General features: G+C 31.3%; 1 protein-coding gene across 1 annotated transcript; it reads left to right on the top strand.

Moving 5' to 3' along the window:
* Nucleotides 1-276: 276 nt before the first annotated feature.
* LOC114395085 (F-box/kelch-repeat protein At3g23880-like) lies at nt 277-2075 on the top strand. The gene is made up of 2 exons (XM_028356782.1): nt 277-1018; nt 2032-2075. The coding sequence occupies exon 1, from the start codon at nt 320-322 to the stop codon at nt 1004-1006; it is 687 nt and encodes a 228-aa protein (XP_028212583.1). The 5' UTR covers nt 277-319; the 3' UTR covers nt 1007-1018; nt 2032-2075.
* Nucleotides 2076-11947: the final 9872 nt, after the last annotated feature.

Here is an 11947-nt window from a genome sequence, read left to right as displayed (position 1 = left end):
GCACCTTAGCAAATCTGCTGCGAAGGACGATTTGGAACATCTTCAACTGATGAAAAATGTCTGCCTCGGATCCATCCCTGAAATCCACATGGAATCGTGTGATGTAAGTTTGTTATTCCATTCCCTACAAATTGAAACGTTCTTGTTCAATTTCGCAAACATGCCAGGTTACCATCTGGTCGGTTCATGTAATGGGTTGCACTGTGGGGTTAGCGAAATACCAGAAGGATACCGTGTTTGTTTCTGGAACAAGGCGACAAGGGTAATATCCAGAGAATCGCCAACGCTGTCTTTTTCCCCGGGCATTGGTCGTAGAACAATGTTTGGGTTTGGCTATGATCCGTCAAGTGACAAATACAAGGTTGTAGCAATTGCATTGACTATGCTCTCACTTGACGTATCTGAAAAGACTGAGATGAAAGTTTATGGCGCGGGTGACAGTAGTTGGAGAAACCTTAAAGGTTTTCCTGTTCTTTGGACTTTACCTAAAGTTGGTGGAGTGTATCTGAGTGGAACCCTTAATTGGGTTGTTATTAAGGGAAAAGAAACCATTCATTCTGAAATCGTAATTATTTCTGTTGACCTGGAGAAGGAGACTTGCAGATCATTGTTTCTTCCCGACGATTTTTGCTTTTTTGATACAAATATTGGAGTTTTTAGAGACTCGCTGTGCGTTTGGCAAGATAGCAACACCCATCTTGGCTTGTGGCAGATGAGGAAGTTTGGAGATGACAAGTCTTGGATTCAATTAATAAATTTTAGTTATTTATATCTTAATATTCGTCCTTATGAAGAAAAATCCATGATTTTACCATTGTGCATGTCTAACAATGGAGACTTCTTCATGCTGAAATTCACTAGAAATGCTGATGATGAATACCAAACAATTCTGTATAACCAGGGGGATGGTAAGTCTCAAGTTTCTGTCGTTCCCTCAGGTAGTTTCAGAACTTTGTTGTGGCGCAACCTCAAGATTTTTACCAAAAGTTTGGTCATACCTTATTGAAATTCTACAGATGTGAGTTCTTGATTACCCTATTTAATTGGCATCATCTAATTTCTGTCTTTTCAATTATATAATGATAATCTCGAACGCTTTGTCAGATGTTTGATTCTTTGTCACTTAATTATGTGAGATCTAATCTATATCATGTATTAACATATATTCTTCTCTTGGGTTGTGAATTACTACTAGAAATGTAGCATCCGGTAACCAATTTATTTTATTAGCATGTATAGAAATATTGTGGATTCTAATAAAATGTCATTTGTTAACATTTATACGACAAATTGTTACTGTTGCCTGCTTGTCTTTTGTTATCACTACCATTATCAAATTAGTAAGCTGATATATCTGTGTTGGGCATCATATTACATTCCTAGATAAAATTATATATTAATTTCATTTATAATTAAATTTAAGAAAAGAAGTAATGAAACCACTGCATGTGAATTCAAGGATTCATTCATCAGCATCTCAATCTTAATTTGTGCTATCTTTGTCTGATCTCTCCAACCTATGCTCTCCCTCTCTGTCTTTCGTTGACATGTTTTCTCTCCCTCTCTCTCTCCAAATGCGAGCTTCATCAATTTTTGCAACACTAGATCTGAATATATATTAGTGCTTTTTTTACTGTATGACTGTAGCTTTGAACGATTTCAACCTATAATCACAGGTTTTATACTTTTTGATATATACCTCAGTTTCCATTTTGCATAGGCATTCGGTCTAACCAATCTTTTTTGTGATTCATTCTCGGTCATTCACCTGTTTCATTGCTTTGCAAATTTTGAATCGTGATTACTGGAATTAAGTGAAATAGAAGTTAGATCATTCAACAAATCCTTGGTCATTTCATATTTCATTGATTCTTAATTCTACAATTTTATTGATTCATGATGCTACTTCAATTTTAATAATTTTATCAATGTTATGGTTGTTTTTGTCTTGCATCAGTATGCTACATTTTGTTATACTTTGCTTAACCAACGTTCTCAGACTTTCAATTAACATCAAGTTTTTTTTTGCAGGTACGAGGACAGAACAAGAATGGTACATTAAACTGTAGTATTTATTTCATTAGTTCTTTAAATAAGTATATCATCATTGAGAATACATACTGATGTGTTGTTGTAACCGTGACAATTATATCAGCACTATGGCTAATATGTTTCAGACATAATTGACTTTATATATATGTTCAATTCAGTTGTCAATTTATCATGTTGCAACTGTTCCTTGGAAACGATACCTGGCTATAATACACATAGTCTAAACTCTTAAGAGATTTCTGTTATAGCTGTATCCCTTAGATGCAATGTGATCTTGCTTGTCGAGTGCAACCTCGAGTTTCTTAGAGGTTGTATCAAAAACTGATACTTGACACAATGCCTCAATACCAATTAAGCTGAAATTCTCCACACACTTTGCAGGTGGTTATACACATAGATGTATTGTTAGGGTTATTTAATTTTCTAATATATCAAATATTTTCTATTAAATTTTACTTTACTCATATGATATACTAATTAGTATATTATCTTTTTTATTAGAGCAATGCTACTAAATATATTGAAAAGATTGGAATTTATGTGACACCAGTACAATACAATTATACACTAGCAACTTTCATAAAAGCATGCTGAATGAAATGGATTCAAGATTACACCAGCCTATATATAAGAAGTTTTCTGATGAATCTCATTTGACAAAATGATGTAAATAGTAATTTCCAGTATTTTAAATCTTGATCCGATCCAGTTATAGAAGCAGTTACAATTTTCACCGGTCAGACAAATTTTAGTTGTTGTCAACCAAATTTCAGTTGCTGTCTGCTGAAATGGCTTCCAAAATTAGCTAAATCAGTGTAAAATTTCCCTTCTCAAGACAATCTGCTTGACATTATTTTGGAACCGTGCTGAAGCCTTTGGTTGATCCAATTGACAGATTCGTGTGTCAACAAAATTTGCATGCCCCGTGAGACCAAATAGCTGAACAAGTTCAGAAATTTGACGTAAAAACCATGGAATCTATTTGGGGTGTTTGTGGATTTGATTTGATCATTTTTGAAGGAAAAATCATCTAATTTATTCGCTTTAGATTTTTACTTTATCATCTAGCCAGTTTTGTTCAAAACTTTAATCCGATATAATTGGATCTAATTTGATGCGATTTGGATTGTTTTGATTTTCTTTTTTAATCGTACTTTTATTTTTATTAGAAAATATTAAATATTAATGTAATATATATAATAAAAATTAATTTAAATAATAAATATTTTATTTATATAACTATATTTATGCATCTTAACTCAAATAGTAAGTAATATGATAATTTTATAAATATATAAGAAATAAAAATATATTCATATGTACAAGTTTGATTGGGATTGGATAGGTTTGAAAAATTAAATTGGAAATTCAATCCAATAAAAAAATTCAGTTTTTCAAGATTTTTATCCATTTGGTTTTATGTTTTCTCTGTTTTTTGTTTGGGGATCGATTTTTTTTATTTTCATTGGATTGAATGGATTCACAAACATCGCTAGAATCTGGTCAAAAGAAAAGTGACTCTCATATGGAGACCGAGTGAATTACCATGCTTACTTGGCAATTTCTTTTGTCAAGGCAATTGAACCACTAATAGACAAAATGTTGCCATGACGACCTCCTTTGAAAAATAGCATATCAACATCGTGATAGACGATCTCATGTCTCAGCTGCCTAAACAATTGGCATATATCATTAATCATATGGTTCACAACGAATTTCAGCATGTTAAAGAATTTGAGAATAGCTAGACGTGGGAAATTTGGAGAAAATTCTGGTAGTTAATCAGTACTTGCATGGGTATACAGACCTACTAAACCAAGGCCAAATGATTTTGGTAGGAAACTCATAGGTATCAGCAAACACTCAGGCATGATCTTTAGCACAGTTTCAACCAATTGGCTTTTTGGCAGATTTGGTACAACCTAGCCTGTCAAATTCAATTCAGGCAAGATTGATAGCCGAATTCAGGTCAACCAGTTTAGCTAAATTCAGTTAAGCTAGTTCAATCGATTTCAATTCAGTTAATTCAACTGAATTCGGGTCTGTTATTTCTGCTGAAGGCAGTTCAATTAATACAGCCGAATTCAGTGCAAGCAGGACCTCCTTGGATGGTTCAGCCCATATGATTCAAGTAAGGCAAACAACAATTTAGTTGTGTTATGCTCAGGCAAAGCAGGCTTTGCAAGTCCAACCAAATTTCACTCAACATGTTCCGCATAGCCATTCTTAGCCCAATCAAGTTCGTCCGCCAATACCAATCAATTGCCTGCTTGAATAGTTGTTTTGAGGTTGGGAGAGCGAGAACACCTGTTCGCGGTACAGGCTGTTTTTGGGTTTTTTAATGTTCTTGTTTCTCATTGTATATGCTTGTGCACTTTTTGCATGTTTTGTGCTTGGCTTGATTTTGATTATTGTATGCACTGCATGTGCACTTAACTTGAAGACTCTTTTGTACCATTAATTCATAATAATGGAGGTATTTCTTGTGTCGTGTAATTTCCTAAAAGAAGGCTCTAATAACTTGTATTCACATCCTTGGAGACACTTCGTTAATTTGAAAGCTTCAAGCATTTTTAAAACTTTTGATCTTTGAGGATCAGATCAGAGTCCTAGAATGTAACTTGAATAAAAAAGTTCATTGTAAACAGTTGAACCATTTGTTGCTAGAGAACTTCATTATCTTTGATTCACTGGGTTCACTGGAGCAGAGTTGGCTTTAACATTTTACAAAGTCTTCAAGCCATTGTTGACAATGAAATTAATATCCAGTAGATGATCAAATCTTTCAACATTTTTATCAGTACAAATATTGGCTTCATGTGAATATCTTTATATATATAAAGTACATGTGCGGGCATTTTTGTAAAATCAATTTTCCTTCCTTGTTTTAGTCTCTATTTTAGTAAAATTGCATCTCATATTTTCTTCAATAAAAAATGAAAATTATAAAAATTTATAAATATATGTGCTAATTAATGACAAATTTAAAAATTTGTTCTCTCTTTTCACAGCTGTTTAATTTTAATCCAATTTGTACGTAAGTTTCAAAATAGTTGTTAATCACTCGTATTCATGCCCTTGGAGTTACTTCTCTTAGTTGAAAGCTACTGGGCGCTTTTAACCTATCAACTTTTGAAATTTGTTTCTGCAGAAAGGTGTGGAGGGGGAAAAGCATATCTCTTGGATCAATTGGGAAAAAAAGAAATTGTCTTGAGAAAGAGAAGGGAGGGCTAGGAGTAAAGGATGTTGCATTGCTCATGGCATAAATTGCTTGCAAAATGAAAATAAGGAAAATAATTAAGGATGACGGGAGTCATGGTTTTAAATAGAGGTCAACAACCCTAATTGGGGCCACATCAATCGCATTTTTTTGCTATTGCTCGCAATGTAAAACCACAACCGCAATTAAAAACCATGACAGGAATCTTTGGTGCAATGTTGTTGAATCAAAGTATGGGGGTTGAAGGGGATTCGGAAATTCAGATGTTGTGAAGAAAGCCTCCCTTTGGTGGAGAGATTTGGCAAAGGTATGTGGTGGTGAGGATTCAACTTTATTAACGTAGAGTATTGGAGGCTAGGGAGTTGTAGGGATGCTAAATTCTGGCTGGACAACCGGAATGGTGATACAGTTTTTGGGTTTTGGCTGACAAGTATAGTTGCTTACTCACAAATTCTTGTAATCCGAATGCCGTGGTGGCTGAAATGGGATATTGGGTAAATAATTGGTGTCGCATATGCTTTTTCTCTGTGAGTTGTCTGATTCAGTTGGGAGAAAATGTTACTCTTGGATGGGGCTGCAGGTACCCTCCCAAACAAACAATGTTATTTTTAGAGGGGCCAATGTCGATTGGGAAGCTGTGTTGTGTGCCCCCAAGGGATCCGGCAAAACTTAGAGCTTGGGCATGGATTAATGCGAAAGGGAAAGGAAGAAAATTCTCTTATTATGAATGGGAGATGAATCCTAGGGCTTGTTTGAATTGTTTAGTGTTATGATTGTTTCGATCTCTTTGTGAAGGAAAGGAGATCCATTGATATGATGATACAGGACTTCTGTGAAAGTTGAGGGAGTTGGTAAGGGTTGGCTTTTTTGTGTAGCTAGCTTTCTTATTTGCTTTACGCTTAGATAAGTTTACTTACTATAATCTTTAGATTTAAAGAAAATCAAGAATGAGAATGAGAGAGAACTCTTTAAAGGTTACTCTGTACAATGATAAAAACTATTGGAAATCAATTCACTTGAACTTTTTAAAACATTTTAAAATATATAAGGATCTTAGTTATGTGTAGCTCAAGAGTATTGGTGTTGTACTGACGAATCTAGAGAGAGACGAGCAAGGGCTTGAGTAGCCCCTTCCTCTCTTGGAATTTTTCATCTATATACATATACTTTTTTTAAGTTAATAAGTATAAAATTAGTTTTGTATGTTGTTATTCTAATACTTGACGTATAAAGTTAATTAGTATAAAATAGTGTAAAATTAATTGTTTTTGTTATTTTATTGCAGTGACTAAAATGATAATTAGTGTGAAATTAAATATATATTTGTTATTATAATAACAATTAAATTATGATCATCTAATATAAAAATTTAATTTCAATTTTATGTATAAAACTATTTTTTTTCAAAATTATTATTTATTAGAAGTTAGATATATAAACAATTATAAAGGAAGAAAAAAAAATTAATCAACATTAAAGACTTTAATTTTGATTTCCTTAATCTAAAGGTATTAATTGACATTTGCCGGAGTACTAAAAAGATAGTTCCAAACTTCTGTACACTTAAAAGACTGAAAAAATCGCTTTTTAATGTTAATAAAGCAAATAATCTAGTTTAACCAAACATAAAGTTCAAATTATGGGTTTATAACTACATTAAATATTTAGACGGAAAATCTTATCACTCATAATAATTTTATCTAATTTAAATAGGATTGTAGTGGAAAACATACTTGTCATTTATAATAAATAAAAAATAATCCAATTTTTATGTTAAAACTCATTTTGACTGACTTTGGGATACTAAAAAAGCATTCAGCATGAGATTTCTTTTTTTAATTAATTTTATCAAATCACTTTTTCAAGGGTTGATCGGACTTGATTCCCTTAACCCGTGGATTGTAAATTAGTGTTGAGAAGTCTAGAGCTTTTACTTCCCGGAGATTGTCTGGGAACATCAGAAAGGATATTTCAGATATTACTCAAATTGGTTTCACAAACAATTTGGGAAAATGTTTGGGATTCAAAATGTTCCAAGGAAGGCCGAGAAGAGACGATTATTTGGAGATCATTGATAAGGTGGACTCGCCATTGCAAACTCAGTTTTCTCCTTCCCATGGAATGCACATTGTTGGAATAGTATTAAAAAAAATTAAAGTCTCACATTAACAAAAGATAGTGTGTCAAAATCAAATCCTAAGAGGGGCATGTTACCCAACCAGAGAAATATGGCGGCTTTGGTGTTCGTATAGCAACACACCAAAGCTGTCATATTGGATTGGATTTGGAAGACTAAAATGCCAGATAGCTGTATGCATTTTTTTTATGGCAGATATGCCATGTTGTTCTTCCAACTAGCTAGATCAATTCTCTATGACAGACAGGTTATTGATTCTAGCACTTGTTTGGGTTGCATTAATGCTACGGAGGAAACCAAAATGCCCGTGATGTTTGGAGAAATATTAAGCTGAATATAACTCCTCCTCTCTCTGATTCTAATATATAGCTTCCTGGTAGCATTAGCAAGTCATGAAATATGGCTTGATCTTTATGGCAACCCCGTTGGCTCTTTTTGCATTAAACATTGATGGTAGCATGATATGCAAGTACCTTGTTTTATCCCCTTTCTTCATCAGATATATCTTATCCCGTGGAAAAATTCCACTTTGGTGTCATTTGCATGCTAGAGTTTCACAATTTTGTTCATACTGGACCTTTGATGTTTTGCTCATCAGTTGCTGTGAGTGAAATGATGGCTTGTGCTGTTTTATACTCACATTGATGTTTTCATCTTATGTTTCTTGGCAGAAACAATTTGAAGAGCTACGTAAAAAATATGTAAGGGGCCTGATCTTTCCATTACATTTTGTGTGACTCCAGATGATATTGATTGCCCTTATGCTCGATCCTTGATCAGCTTACAGGTTATTACTCAAAACCTGATTTTAGTGGTCATACTCATATCATTATCATTACATGCTAAGTCCTCATGGTTCATGATGAAGTCTGTATATAAAAATACTGCATGCTTGTATGTGTACATTATGGAAAAATACTGCCAACACCTTATGTTGGGGGAAATGTCTTAAAAATTATGAACAGGCCTTGCTTAAAGGTAGGTGTAGCTTCGGCGTGTCGATCACAAATGTTAAATTGAAAATTTTAGTTATGTAAATTTGAGTCTAGTTTATCTATTATGGATAAATGTACCAAGTTACTTGTTTCAGGGAATAGAAGAGAAGACTGCCAAGTTGAAAGGAAGTGAGAAGGCTCTAGTTGCACGGCATGAAGCTAGTCATGCTGTAGTAGGTACTGCAGTAGCAAACCTTCTTGGTGGACAGCCACATGTTGAGGTAAACCATGGAAAATGCTCTATTTTTGGCCATTAAATATGCCAATGCCATTGCAGATATGTGGATGATGCTTGGACCAAGTTACTTGTCTGCTTGAATTTTTGGATTTGTCACACTATTGAACTATAATTATTCTCAAATACTCTGATTGATGATTTGTAGTTCATACAGGCTCTGGTTATCAGACTCCTGGTTTAATGACTTGTAACCAAAATTGGCTAATTTCAGTTTTTATTTTTTTATTTTTAGGTGTGGACTTTGGAATATCTTATTTTAGAATTCATTTATCTCGTTTTATGGTGGGAAATTAAAGAAAAATATAAATCTGTTATGTGTGATATTCAACGATAATAAAACAAGTAATAAATCAAATATTCTGTTCCATTTTGTAAATACACTAGTGCTTTATGGGTGTGCCTCTTGGCACTCCCACTAGTCCCGCTGCTCTAACAATTTTTTTATCCTCAAAATACCCTTCAATGAATACTTGTTCCTTATTTATTGTCTAACAAGTAATTGTTATATTTACGCTGATTCCTGATGATTAAAAATAATGATTTGTTAATTTAAAAACCATTTTATTGTTTTTTAATTCCTAATTAACCTCACTTATGTGATTTTTTTTCTCTTTTCATTTTTGTTTTCTTTCCTTTACTATATAAGACACACTAAATTCAGGTTTTCAATAATAAAAACGGAAGAATATATTCCTTCATGAAGGATAAATTGAAGTTTCCTCCACAAGATTTCTTTAAAGAATATACTTATTGTATATATATACTTTTGAAGTGTGGTTCTACTGGTAGATAAGAAAATTAAAATTGTATTAATTTGAAGGGCTAATCTTACTGTTTTGGAGGGTCTTGGTGCTCATTTAGAAGGTAACTGTGCGTGCTGTATTTTATATTTGGTGATTGGTGGAATGATTGTGTTGATTGCCAAAAAATTAATAGTGAATACTTGCAATTTTTAAAACTTAAATAAATGGTTAGTATCTATGTTTAGGGATAAGGCTTAACTATAAAATAGAAGGTCTTATATGTAGTATGTCATACTTATATACTGTTGCCACCAATATTTTCATAGTTTTCTTGTTAGCATGTCAATTTCTTTTGTTGTTATGTTCATTTTGTACTGTATTAATTAAATTCCTATGTGTGTAATGTATGGTATTCTTTTCCAAGGTTGGATTTTATACAAGAAAAGCCAGTAACTAAATGATGAATATCCTTAAGTTTGCATCATTTATTTTCCGCCTTCTTGCAAACTATGTCTAAATGAAATTGAAAGCTCTTTTTTCTTTCTATGCATTTATTTCAATTCTTTCTCAATTATGACAAGTACATATATAATAATTTTGAATGATTTTTGTTCACCAATTTTTTGTGCTTATAGTTAAAGTAAGATTTAAATTTTGATAATTGTTTTTATATTTACATGCAAAGTAAGTTGATAAATTAAGCTTAGATGTATATATATTTATTCGATGTTAATTTTTTTGTTTTTATAGAAATATTATCTATATTTGATATTAAGAAGTTCTGGTAAAGTAAAATAATTAAGATTAGCGTATCATCAGAAATTAAAATAATCATCATATATAATTTAATTTAAAATTTCATTTGAATTTTTTAATATTATTGCATGGTATAATTAGGGAAAAAAATGTGACTTTCTTTTAAGTTTTAAGATTTTTTTCACCAAATCAATCATGAATTTAAAATTAATTTTATTGAGTAACAAAATATCATCATGTTGGGAAGAGAGACGATTTTAATCAAATATGATTTGTAAATTCTATAGTCAATTATGGTGATTTTTTAAAAATATTACTGTAGGTTTTTTTAATTTTTTTTAAATTCTAAGATTGTAATTAGAAAAATTATCTTAAATTCTATAGATTCTAAGTCGACTTTTGGAAAAACCATCTTAGGCAGGGTTTAGAGAAATTTGTAGGGATCACCATGGAAGCTTTCTTGTGGGGTCTTATGATAATAAACTAGAGAAAGCTTTAAATTCTAAAATGAATCAAATCATTATTGTTTTAACTTTCATTTGTGAAATGTTGTCAAAATGTTAAACAACTAAGAAGCAAATTAAAGTTAGACTCAGACCTCAAATTTGCAAAAGAAAGATTCGAAAGAATTGAAAGTTTTGAAGAGGCAATATGCGGCACTACCAAAACAAGAAAAATTTAGCATTTACCAGCAGTAATTGTTATTAGCTTTTGTTTATTTGATTTGGGTAATATAGATAGCTACCAGGATAAGCATGATTTTATTACAAAAGATTTATCTATTGAAGTTTTATTTATTTTTCATTAAATAATTTAATTTATATAAAATAATTACGCATCATCTTTCTTGTTTTTCGTACTTTAGAATTTCATACCGTATAGCAGTATTGTTATGAGAAAACATATTAACATCTGAATTGTTAAACATTAAAAACATGTACACATGTATGAACTTTTTGCGTTAAAGTATGTTGATATTTGAATTGCTAAGATATATATATATATATATATATATATATATATATATATATATATTTCATTTTAATTGTCGAACCTTTCTCTAGTTTATTATCATAATAATTTTAATATGAAAATTTTTCCCTATATTCTATCTCTTCTCGCCTAACTAAAGATTTATTGAAGATTGTTTTATCAGCAAATTCAAATTCTTGTTTCTATTTTTTTCATTCCAATTAAATTTGGGGAGCATTTTATTTATTATTTGTTTATAGTTTTTTTACATCATTGTCATAATATTTTAAAAACTTTATAATTTTTTTTTACTGAAAAATTTCTTATTGTAAAACTTTTATGTAATTTAGTAAAAAAATTGCAAAATTTCCTCACTGTTACGCAATTTTTTCCATCTACTCTATTAATTAAATTTGCAAAAATATTTTTACGTAATAATTATAAAATATATTATATTCTTAAATTATTATATACTCAAATAATAGTTTTTAGTAATTATAAAAAAACATTATTCTTTAGTTATTAAAATGGATATGACATAAAATAAATATAATTATTTTCCCAAACTAAATACCGTGCAGAGCACAGGCCCATAAATATTGAGAAACATATCTAACTTTTCTTTTTTCTTTTTCTTAAATATATCTCGTAAAATTTTAAAATATGTTGAAGAGTCTGATGACAAAAATTGTAAGAAACATATCTAATTTTTCTTATTTTTATTAATCCAAATGGACAAAAAAATGTTAAACCCTAGCAACATTGGGACATATATATGTGGACTGTTCACTGAAAACCACAGAAACATGCGATCAGAGAAGAAACCACAGAAAC

Source organism: Glycine soja, chromosome 18, assembly GCF_004193775.1.
Source record: "Glycine soja cultivar W05 chromosome 18, ASM419377v2, whole genome shotgun sequence".
In the NCBI taxonomy this organism is placed as follows: Eukaryota; Viridiplantae; Streptophyta; class Magnoliopsida; order Fabales; family Fabaceae; genus Glycine; species Glycine soja.
This window is presented reverse-complemented; position numbering and strand designations above follow the sequence as displayed.

Excerpts from the sequence above, each read along its gene's own strand:
- LOC114395085 (XM_028356782.1), top strand. The coding sequence starts at position 320 with ATGTTTGGGTTTGGCTATGATCCGTCAAGTGACAAATACAAGGTTGTA.